A 12,037-nucleotide genomic window follows, 5' to 3' on the forward strand; every position below is an offset into this window, starting at 1 on the left:
GGTGTATTATATTTTGCTACTTGATTATGTCTAGACAAATAATCTGTCTGTGCCAAGAGCTTGCAACCAGAAGTGATGTGTTTGCATGATGTGACATTTTGTGCATGCGTCATTTATGAGTGTTGTGTCTTTGAGTATGTGTTTTCTGTAGATTTTGGTATTTATAACCTGATCCTGTATGGCAGTAGTTCTTAACCTTTTTATACTCGCGGCCCACCAAATATTTCATAATTTTTTTAATAATAATTTATATTTGTTAAATTATCTATAATAAATTGATTTTTTTTATTATTGCTTTATTGTAGTATTTATGAAACCGTGCCGGTGCTTATTCTGCAACTTGAACACAAACTATATGGTGTATTTTCTCGGACACATGGCAAATTTCATCACTAATTTTTCTTCAGTTGAACTGAAGAAAAATTAGTGATGAAATTTGCCATGCGTCCGAGAAAATACACCATATAGTTTGTGTTCAAGTTGCAAATTATTGCTTTAATTTTTTTATATAATAAATGTAAATCATAACTTTATTATTTCATTATCTATTTAAATAATTTTGTTTGACACAAATGGTTCAAATAGTTCTTTACAAATATTAAACATGGCAGGTTTTAATAATTCTTCCGCTATATTAAACGGCTTTTTTGTTTTAGCAACGTGAAGAACTGCAATAAATGAAGCTTTTAATAATTTTTTATTTTTAGTAGTTGTCACATTTATGAGCGTCTTTTGATTTTTTAATTCGTCTTTTTTTTCTTATAAAAAAATCCTACGTTTTGTTTTTATATTGTTCGTGCTTAGAATTTAAATGCCTTAACAATTTATTTGGTTTCACTGCTTCATTGGAGAGAACTACACCGCAAATGACGCATTGTGGTTTTGTAATTCCTTGAACTTCTATGCTTTACGAACCCATATTTGATATAATCACGATCGTACTTTCTAACTTTAATGCTCCTTAATGTTAATGTTAATTATAAATAATTAAAACTAAACACACAATATAAGAAAGAAATGCAATATTATTCGATCCAAAGTCGATGCTAAAACTAAACTAAAACTAAAACTCCCACAACTTGTAAAGATTTTGCATATCTTTTGCAAAAATATTTGAAGCCTACTACTAAGTCTACTATTTTTCTTAATTATTTTTAAAATTCCAAGCATTAATTGTTTCTTAGAATTGCTTTGGAATAAAAAAAGTAAATACTGTGGTGTGAGTAGCATATTTGCATTTATTTCTTCTGTACTAACAAAGTTGTATGTAGGAAGAAATAACAAATAAATAAATAAAAACTAAATAGGAAAACTTTATCTTTCTTATTTCACTTTTCAATACGATATTCGGTTATACATCATTTTTTTTTTTTTTTTATAATTACATTCTGAAGAAAATTTTGCATAATTTGGCAGCTCCCGGCAAACTTCTTATGAACCCTCAGGGGGCCGCGGTTCCCCTGTTAAGAATCACTGTCTTAGAAGATGCTCTATGAAGATGTAAGCAAAAGCAGAAGTTCTTTCGCCTTGTCGAGTGCCACATGATTTCTCATTACTTAATGTTGTATAATTGAGCGTGCGGCAATCCTCATAAACGTGGTCTTCTGATTCAGTTTTGCATTGTTTGCTGAAGATTCTGGCCAATCGTTGAACCTTTCTGACACGTTTTGCAGTCAACTTTATTCAGTTCTCGAATATTTATTTTCGAAAGTTGACAACCAACGAAGATAATAAGATTGATGAATTTAACACCTATTTTTTCCTCCTAAAACTTTCCTGATATCAAAATGACACGAATTGCTACGAGAGTCAACTCTAAAGAATTTTGTATATTATAATCATACTTTTTACATATTATATAAATGTATAGTATTATACTAACAGTAACAAGACATAACATAGTTTAAATGTACAGTATCTTTTGTTTAGAGGTCGTCTAATCCTAAGCTTGCATTATGACACTGTCAAAGACATTAGTTACAACTTACAGAGTTCGAGAAAGATAGCATCATTGGGCTTATGGGAGCAAGTTCATTCTCACTAAATTGCTCGTCATCTGGGCCATTTTGAGCTGACGTGAACAGGTATAGGCGAGGAGTGGATAGGTGAGGGCACATATACACGACGGACGAGATAAACAACTAAAAGACATGATCATGTGATCTTGACACAAGTAAGAAGAGTTCTAATGACGTCTTTTTCACCATCTAGTGACAGGTGAGAAATTCGGTACAGAATCCTATCAATTCTTGTAACATGACAAAAGACTAGTGAAGGCAAATTTGTATGCTGGCGCCAGCTACGAATCCTGTCATTAGCATTCAACATCGAAAGCTTGAAGACAGTGTAGTGGTACTATGAGAATGAAGCTTGGAAAAGTACAGACATCCTAGAGGTCCATGCTTCTTTGTCGGGCTTGAATAACGGATCCTGAATCTGAGTAGCGAATTTAAACAGTTCATTAACCTACAACTAAAACGATGTACTGTAAGATTAATCAGATTTGGATTTCCTCAAGTTGTTTACCTTAAAGTTAATTGGCAATATATCCTTAACTATCTTAAAAGTACATTCACAACATGAAAAAATTCTTATTGTGCCTTATGTAAAAATCTTTTCTGTATCATTATCCTACTTTCCATAAACATTATTAATAGTGGAGATAATAATTTATATATTAAGCAGGATCATTCAATGCTTTACATTGCACTCGCTCTTCAAGCAAACGACATGATCCTTGTACTTTCAATGCTCATAATTTTCGTAGTTGTTGAAGGAGTTCGTGACAATGAATATGATTTCATTATTGGTAAGTGATCGTTCGTTAATTGTTTAGAATGTGCTAAGTATTCGAAAACCTCATATGTTAGCATCATTATGAGTAAGTTATCTAAATATTATTAAGTTATCTAAAGTAAATAATTTAAATATTATGTTTTCAAGTCGGTTCCGGTGCTGGTGGTTCAGTTATGGCTAACAGATTATCTGAAGATCCATCTAACAAAGTTCTTCTGTTAGAAGCTGGAGACAGACCTTCTATGATTAACGAAATTTTAGGAAAATCTCTGACCACACTGAAAAACGCAAAATTTAATTGGAATTACACTTCGATACCAAATATTAAAGTTGGACAAGCATTAAGAGAAAGGGTAAATTTTGCAATTTAATTGTCTTTTTTATTGTTTTATTGTTTCTAATTTAAACATATTTAATAAATTCACAGCGTCTCGCAGCAACGGCCGGAAAACTTTTAGGAGGTTCAGCCATGTTAAATGCAGGAATTTACGTTCGTGGGAACAGACGAGATTATGATAATTGGGCACGAAATGGAGCTATCGGTTGGGATTGGAAAAGTGTTTATCCTTACTTTTTGAAGATGGAAGATAATCGGAATGAAGGAATTATTAACAACGGTAACGTCGTTCAAATATTTTTACTAGCTTTGTTCTAATTATTAATAAATACTTATTGAAATCGAGATCCGTTTATAGGTTATCATGCAGTTGGTGGAGAACTCGTAGTTCAATTTCCACCCTTCCATAGTCCTTTAACAAATGGGTTAATAGAAGCGGCAGAAGCTACGGGATATCCGTATGGAGATTTTAATGCAGAGCCCCAAACAGGTATGTGATTGAAATATCAAATTATTAATTGCTGTTCTATATCAAACTTCTCCAATTAAGTAATTTAAATCTTGTGTTTTTGTGTTTTTACTTTTTATAGTTTTTATGCAGCCTCAAGGCTATGTTAATCGAGGAATAAGATGGACAGCAGTTCGAGCATTTATCGATCCCATCATCGGACGGAGGAATTTTCGTTTGATTATTTCAGCTTTAGTCACTAAAGTATGCTTTGAAAGAAAATTAACTTAGTCTAAGGTAGGTTATATTTAAAATACTGTAATAACATAGAATTATTTCAGATATTAATTGACGATAATAATAGAGCATATGGGGTTTTATTCGAACATAAAGGAAAACAGATCAAAGCATACGCCAGGAGAGAAGTGATTGTGAGTGCAGGAACATTTAATTCACCCAAACTTCTTATGCTATCGGGAATTGGACCAAAAGAAAATTTACATAGTTTACAGGTTAGTACTTTTTATTTCATATCATTTATTTTATTTGTTGGAATTAACTGGATACTATTCTTCTTGAAGAAACCAACTATACCTAAATCTTTAAGAGATATTATTGAACTAGGAGATACGCGCGGCGTTGCTCGGGCAAAAAGTAACGATAGCGAAGATTAAGATTATTATATTATAGCCAATCTCACCCGTTTTCACAGAATGCAAGAATCAGGTCTCGCTGTTTCTGGACTAATTAGAGAATTTTCAGATTTGTCTAAAAATATGTTCGATTTCCCGCAAAAACGCAAAAACCCGCATCTGCGCTTGTAAATCTTGCACGTCGCTTTCTCTTAACACTTCCATTGTTAACACTTCAATTGTTAGGTTGTGAACACTTCCCTTGCAAAGAAAGTGTTAACAACCCCTCCTCCGCAAGGGGGATTTCGAAAAACCCCTTTTTAGTGTACATTCTCGTGATATACCCTATTAGAACGCAATCAAAAACGCAAAAAACCGCATCTAAAATAGTATAATTGAAGCCGAGTTCTTCACAGAAAGCTTTAATCCTATCCGTCTCGCACGCGGGGGGGGGAGAATTTCGAAAAATCCGTTCTTAGTGTACGTTCTCATGACGTACCCTAAGGGTGCGACTATGCAGACGCGAATTTAGAGCAGCGAGAGGTTGCGAGCGATTTAATTTTCGCAAAGGAAAACCATGCACAAGCGAGAAGCGAGAAATAACGCTGGCGAGAGCGAATTTTTGATTCTGGCACATATCTGACAGGTTTTGATATTTATCGCGTCTCGCCTCTTCTCGCCACATATTCTCGCTCGCTCGCGTCTGCATAATTGCAACCTAACTGTGTACCAAATTTCAACCTTCAACTCCTAACTGTTGGCTTTGCGCTTATTAACATTACTAACCCATCTCGATTATATATATATATAACTAAGATTGCAATCATTATATTGTTGTAAAACAATATATAAAATGAAGAAAATTACAAATAGTCATATATTTTGAATGTTGCATATTTCAGATTCCTGTGAAATCGGATATTCCTGTTGGTCAACACCTAATTGATCACGCATCTACATTAAGTATGCAGTTTCTGGCTGATTCTTATACGTTTGCTGAACATCGCCTTACTAAGGAAGATTACAACGAGCTTCTAGTTAATGGAACAGGTACCCAACTCTTTTTGTAATAATAACACATTATATACGGATATTTCGAACTACATTAACTAGTAAATAAAGCAATGTAATTACTGCTCATATAACACTTTAAAACAATTCATAGAATATATTTATGGTAGTCACCATGTTCATTTTATGAAGAATTTTTATATTTGTTTTATAGGACCATTGACTAGCTTCGGAGCAACAGAGATAGAAGGTTTCGTTAATACAAAATTTAATAATCAACACGATTGGCCCGACATGCAAATATTTTGGGTAACTGCAGGAACGGATAATGCTCTCTCAAATGCCAATGATGAGGTATCATTATTATCCTTACTTCCGATGACAATGGAAGCTAATTATAGCTTCTTAAAAAAATTTATTAAATGCATTATTTTACAGCTGCAGAGTATTTTCGATAAGTTTAAACATAAGGATATAATTACCTGCTTTCCATATGTAACTCGAACGAAAAGTCGAGGCGTGCTGACGTTAGCATCAAATAATCCCTATGACGATCCTTTAATCGATTTTAATATTTTCTCTCATCCTTATGATTTGAAAGTGGCAGTCGAAGGTAAGTTACTTACTTTTACATAAACATTTATAAGATTACGGTTTAGAACAGTAGTCTTATCGATAGAAGACTTGAAACTTCAAGTAAACATGTTATAAAAGACTTCTGAATCTTGAAATAAATAATAAAAAAATATTACACTATTTAAACTGTTGTTTCTATTCATAAAAATATATATACTTGTGAGCATGAGTTTATTTTCGATTTCACGAAAAACCAAATTTAAGATGAAATTTGTAGTTCGGCTGAAATTAATTGTCAGATTCTGCACCTCCCTTCGTGTGTTCGAAGGTCCAGTGAAGCTTTAGACGATTAATTACTTAAAGGGTTTAAAAATTAATACGCAGTTAATTAAGAAGTGGAAAAAACCCACTTTCTTTTCCCGCCACCTGGCCGTTCCGTTGATCTCTGATCCGGTAGATAAAGACGATCAAATAACCGTACAAATCAGCAATCTTTAATGATGTTTTGAATAAGTTTCGAGAATAAATCCAAACATATGGTTATTAATGGGGAAAACGTCAAAATCGGTTAAATTATGAGGCGAGAAGAGTTACAACACATCTTTGATGACACCGAAAAACTTTGAATTTGTTGCCTTATGTGGTAAAAAGAGTCAGAACGCCTCGGCTGTACCAAGGGCGGATCGCGAACTTAAAACCAAAACAATGTGAATCACCAGAGCAAAAGTCACACACTCCGGAGGATAAAAAGGATTCGAACTCGAGCGTTGGGGCAGACGCTCCCAAGAAGCTAGAGGTCAAGCTTTCGTCTGTGCCGTCAGTCTCACGGACACTCTCCTAGAAGAGCATGTACCAAAGCTCTGTTCGTCACCTCTCCTGTCGCTCCGCTGGCACTACGCCGATGCCGACTTCAACTCAATTCTACGAGAAGACAACTGATTGTCTACATGAGGTATTATGCAGTTATTGTAAACTCTCTCTCTTAATATCGCGAGCTACGTAGTTAGCTTCCTATGTAGCTACGTATTTAGTACAGTGATACCTCGGTTTTCGTCGATAATCCGTCCGAAAACAATCAGCGAAATCCGAAACCGACGAAAACCGAGGCAATTATTTCCATATGAATCAATGCAAATCCAATTTATTCGTCCTAGACACTCCAAAATACATACCAAAAACATATTTTATAGAAAATTAATATAGTGTTAAATACTAAAAGCAATAAGAAATTAACATAAAAGACTAAGTAGCATAAAGATAAAAGCATTGACATTAAAGATAAGATAATTAGCATTAAGATGAAAGCAATGGAATTGTTCGGCTAGACACGCGGGGTAATGTCTTGTCTTGTAGAAGCTAGTTGGACACGAGCTTCTAGCCTATATCGCCCCGTGGTAAAGTGTGACGTAATAATAGTTGTATGCGTTTATGATGGTCGTATCGAGGGAAATAATGTCTTTCGGGAAATCCGTTTAAGGGTAATTGGCCTCTATTCAGGCGTTACAGACGTGAAGAAAACCCAGAAAACTTCACGTGGCCAGCTCGCCCTGGCGCAGCGCGAACCCACGACCGAACTCCCAGTGTTCAGGGAACGGAACCGTTGGCCAATGGTGGGCAGTCGCGGGGTAATGTTCGCACAACGAGAAATAACGCCACACTGCATCGGAAAACGCCTGGGTCGCCCCTTGTTTTCGCAAAATTAGCAGCGAGGTCACTTGAGCACGCCGACAAAATCCAAGGAATCGACGAAAACCAAGACAAATTTTTCGCGAAAAAAATCGACAAAAACTGAAACTGACGATAACCGAAGTAAACGAAAACCGAGGTATTACTGTATTTAGAATTTAGGTTATCGCCGTAGACATAATTTTATCTCCTTTGTATTTGTTCTATGTGTTCATTAAACTCTTCTTAATTGTTATTCGCGTCTCGAGTCATATTTCCTTGGATTTCCGTTCGCCTATCGACGAACTCACCGGCTCTCTCCACTCGAACGCTAGATAGGCCCTCTTACTCGGAATAATGAACCTTCCCACTCCATGGGAACTGAGCTGTAATTATATTCGCAAGTTACGGCGCGCATTCTTACTATCCTAATTGGTGTCAGGAGAGACTAGACGAAAGATTTGCCGATCGTACGTCAAACTATGAACAAAAGCCATCCAGTGACAACGAGAGCGGGACTCGCCGTCTCTACGCCACCCCAAAGTTAGGGACCCCCTACCTGCGGATTGTCTCACATAATTATAGAATTTTCGAGATAAAAATGTAGCCGATGTGCTAGATTTTGAATGTAGCTTGCCACCGAAGCTAAGCAACGAAAAAATTTTTTTAAAATAATAAACTAAATATAATTCATACGAAAAGAACATAATTTTATAAAAACAAAACAAATATATACACTTAATTACTGCGACAATGTAATAGCACGCAGTGACCATATTATTACTTTGATGAGTAGCATATAATAATAGAAATTTCTATGATTAAAATGACACTAACCAGTATGGAGTTAAAGTTCTTACACGGGTAGTTTGTTCGCACATCACCAACAGGCTGGCCGCGTGTAGTTTTCCGGGTATTTGTTAAGTTAGTATGTAACAGCTAAATAGGCATCAGTTTTCAATAAAACTCCCGGCAGGCATCTCCTCAGCAGCTCGCCCACGTGTTGTGTCACCGTAACCAAATAAACTAAACTAATTGTAATAACTTTTCATAAACTCGCTATTTTATCGATAAATTTTTAAATTTACGATTAATAACTATGGGTGTAACAATTACTGCAAGGGGTACATTATAAACTCCGGAATGACAAGCTTAAGAAAAGAGCAACCCGACGACAAAGGGGGTTGAGCACGTGCCCAAGTACCCTAATGTACGGGCCTCCATCCCACCCTCAACTGTAATGTTTAATTTTTATAAGAAATAAAAAATCGAAAATCCCAAGATTTACATACACGATTCTGAAAGTTATTTGAACCATTGACCACTCACTTGTGAATCACGAATCGGAGTTCACTCGTCTCAAACACAATATATGCAGTATGGAATATTAGATGCATAATATAGTTCAAATTTTTTGAAACGTATATATTTTTAAATGCTTCACTGGATCCTTGAAATATTTGATAAATATTTAATACTTCAGAGGGAAATACAAATACATTAAGAAGTAATCGGTGAAGTTTTCATATACCATCATAACAACTAACTTTTATTAATTAAATTGAACGTTGAACTGATTTTCACTTACTTCTATAAAAATAATATTTAAATCATTTATTTAGCGATTTAGCTAAATATTTGCAGCATTATTTTAGGGAAATATTAAAAGCATGAGTAAATATTATCTTATCCATGTTTTTAGGAATGAAATATTGCTTAAAAATGGCTTCTACAGAACCGTTAAAGAAATTTGGAGTCAGACCTCTTCCTTATATTATGCCAGGATGTGAACGTCACGAACAATTCAGCGACGAATACTTGGCTTGTATGGCTCTGGTTTTTCCTTTTTCTGGTCATCATTTTGCTGGAACATGCAAGATGGGTCATCCTAATGATCCTACTGCTGTAGTAGATCCAACACTTAGGTAAATATATTTTGGTTTAATAACTTAAATGATTATTGGTTGTAATATTAATGTATAAATTTTAGATATAATTTATTTATTGTTACTCCATCGTTTCTAAATAAAGTATTTTAGAAATTTTGTTATTTGATTATAACAGATTTAATGATTAGAGAATTTAAGCAAATTATTCAGTTCTATGTCCAATCCTGGATCCGCCCGTATGTGAAAAAAACGTATTAATATTCAAGCTAAAAAATATTAGTCAGTCAATCAAGAGTTTTTACCAATTGTAGTTTTATTTACGTAACTCTTTTAATGTTATAGTAGGATGGCCGGGGAAGTTATGGTGTCAATCTACCTTTCATGAGTTTACTATATATTATATAAGAAACTTCGTATTCGGATGCTAATGCTAATTTCTCTTAAGTTTAATGTCTGGAATAGCAAGTTTTATGTTTTTATTTACAGAGTAAAGGGTGTCCAGAATTTAAGAGTAGTGGATGCATCTGTCATTCCATCCATGATGGCTGGTCATACAATGAGTCCTGTAATGATGATTGCAGAAAAAGCGGCGGATATGATACTTAATAATTTATGAAACATAGGGGAAAGTTTCATTAAATTTAATAAATGAATTGATTTTGTATTAGTAAATTTTGTTACTTTATAAAAATTACTATAAAAGTTTGTGACAACTGTGTAAAATTCTAATCATGCATCAGTTACTGATCATGAAATGCGGAAGCATTTTATTCAATCAAAATAAAATATTTGAAAACATGAAATTATTGATCTAGTAATAGTCTCTTTAATCCGAAAAATATATTGACGGTATTCTGTCTCACAGCTTAACAGGTGAAATTATCTCAGTAACCAAGAATGTAATTATAAAATTTTTAATAGTTTATATTAATGAAAATGAACGAATACTGTATTAATATCTTTTATGATCACAGCTTCATTTAAAGTTTCAGTAACGAATTTCAGTGACCATTTTTGGCATCTATATACGCCTCTATGTCTCGCCTTATAAAGGCCTGTATAACTGCCAGTAATCGCCCTCATATCAATGAGGCGATTAATGGTTGCTCAAGGAATCCGTTGCCAAATTAAGTCCACTGAGGTGCGCATGTCATGTATGTGGGGATGGTTCTCGTCACTTCATGTTGGATGAGGTCCCAAGGATGTTCAATGGGAGAGAGATCCGGCGTAGCTGCCGGTCAGGGAATGATAAGAATTTCGTTGAGGTAGGTCATTGTCTTGCTAGAATGCTGTGTCAGGTGTGGCCCACACCAGTGGCCGATCCACAGACTTCATAATTCGTGTGACGTACTGGTCCGCTGTCAGAATACCGGAGATGTGCACCTGGGCTCTCAGCTGATTGAACGTGATCCCTCTCAATTCAATTCAATTCAATTGTTTTATTAAGACACATAAAAGTACATTGCCAGCATCGCTATGCATAGCCTGCAATAGTATACATGAGTGCAAATAAAGATAGACAATATGTATAAACAATAATATGTATACATGTTAAAATAAATGACATTAAGTGATAACAGAGCATGAATTAGAGCATACAGAATTAACTAAAATATATACAATCAATTGATTATTTAATAATAACAGGATATGTTATTATTGGTATATATGTTAATAGGACTGAGGATATAGCGCAGATAAAGTGTAAAATACAAAATGAATACATTTAACAATGATATATTACAATGCGAGTTACAGTGTAGCATTAAGAGTAGACTGTAACATAAATGCTCAATAAACAACAACAAATTGATTACAAAGTAAATATAGGAGATGGTAAAATATAATAAATTCATGCATGGTTATATAAGTGACAAAGTATAAGGAGTATAACAAAAGATAAATGGATTACATATGTAGAAATATTATGTACAATAATTACAAGGAGATGTACAGTACAAAGAAGCACACAGTTAGGTGTGCGTAGATATGCCAGTAGGGACATTTGACCTATTGTTGTAATGGTCGATTAACGTAATAAGGTGATATGTGTCACTATCGTTGATAAGATCATTGAAGAAGTCCTGATCACTTTGTGGCCAAGTCCGCTGTGGTTGACGAGCATTTGTAGTTGAGTTCTTTCATAATCCAGCATTGCTCACTGTAGAATGTAGTGAAGGCTTCCATCTTGTGTGTTACAAGTTGTGCAGAGTTCGTTGTTTAGGGGGTCCACGAAGCGCCGCAGGTAGGAGTGGAAGCAGCCGTGATTAGTGAAGAACTTAGTCAGCTTATAGCTCGGGATGATCCATTTATAGCTATAAATTTTAGAGATATCCGGGAAGAATTGATAGGTGATTGTGGTCCAGTTGTTTTGCCACGTGGTGATGAGATCGTTCCACAGGAGCCTCTTTATGGAAGTGAGGTTAAGTTTGCTGTAGTTGATGGGTAAAGCATGGTCCGTAGCAGCGGATTAAGCCAAGGCATCGGCGCGTTCATTGCAAGTATTGCCTGGTGGGCTTGGACCCAGTTAATACTATAGGAGTTGGTGCAGATTTTAATAGTAACATGGATGTCATGTACAATAGGGTGGAAGTTCCTGCTGGTGATGAGAGAGATGGCGGAGCCGCTATCAGAGTATATTGCGATATCAGTGCTGCAAAAGTTCGCAGAACACTAATCAATA

General features: G+C 35.0%; 1 protein-coding gene across 1 annotated transcript; it reads left to right on the forward strand.

Annotated features, from left to right (window-relative positions):
• The first annotated feature begins 2,699 nt into the window (after positions 1-2,699).
• LOC136969891 (glucose dehydrogenase [FAD, quinone]-like) lies at positions 2,700-9,970 on the forward strand. The gene is made up of 11 exons (XM_067264198.1): positions 2,700-2,809; positions 2,944-3,149; positions 3,224-3,413; positions 3,492-3,623; positions 3,724-3,845; positions 3,923-4,093; positions 5,116-5,263; positions 5,439-5,578; positions 5,663-5,837; positions 9,168-9,390; positions 9,841-9,970. Exons 1-11 carry the CDS (start codon positions 2,731-2,733, stop codon positions 9,968-9,970), a joined length of 1,716 nt encoding a protein of 571 aa, XP_067120299.1. The 5' UTR covers positions 2,700-2,730.
• The last annotated feature ends 2,067 nt before the right edge of the window (positions 9,971-12,037 follow it).

Source organism: Centruroides vittatus, unplaced genomic scaffold (genome assembly GCF_030686945.1).
Source record: "Centruroides vittatus isolate TY-2023 unplaced genomic scaffold, ASM3068694v2 contig_1824, whole genome shotgun sequence".
Taxonomy (NCBI): domain Eukaryota; kingdom Metazoa; phylum Arthropoda; class Arachnida; order Scorpiones; family Buthidae; genus Centruroides; species Centruroides vittatus.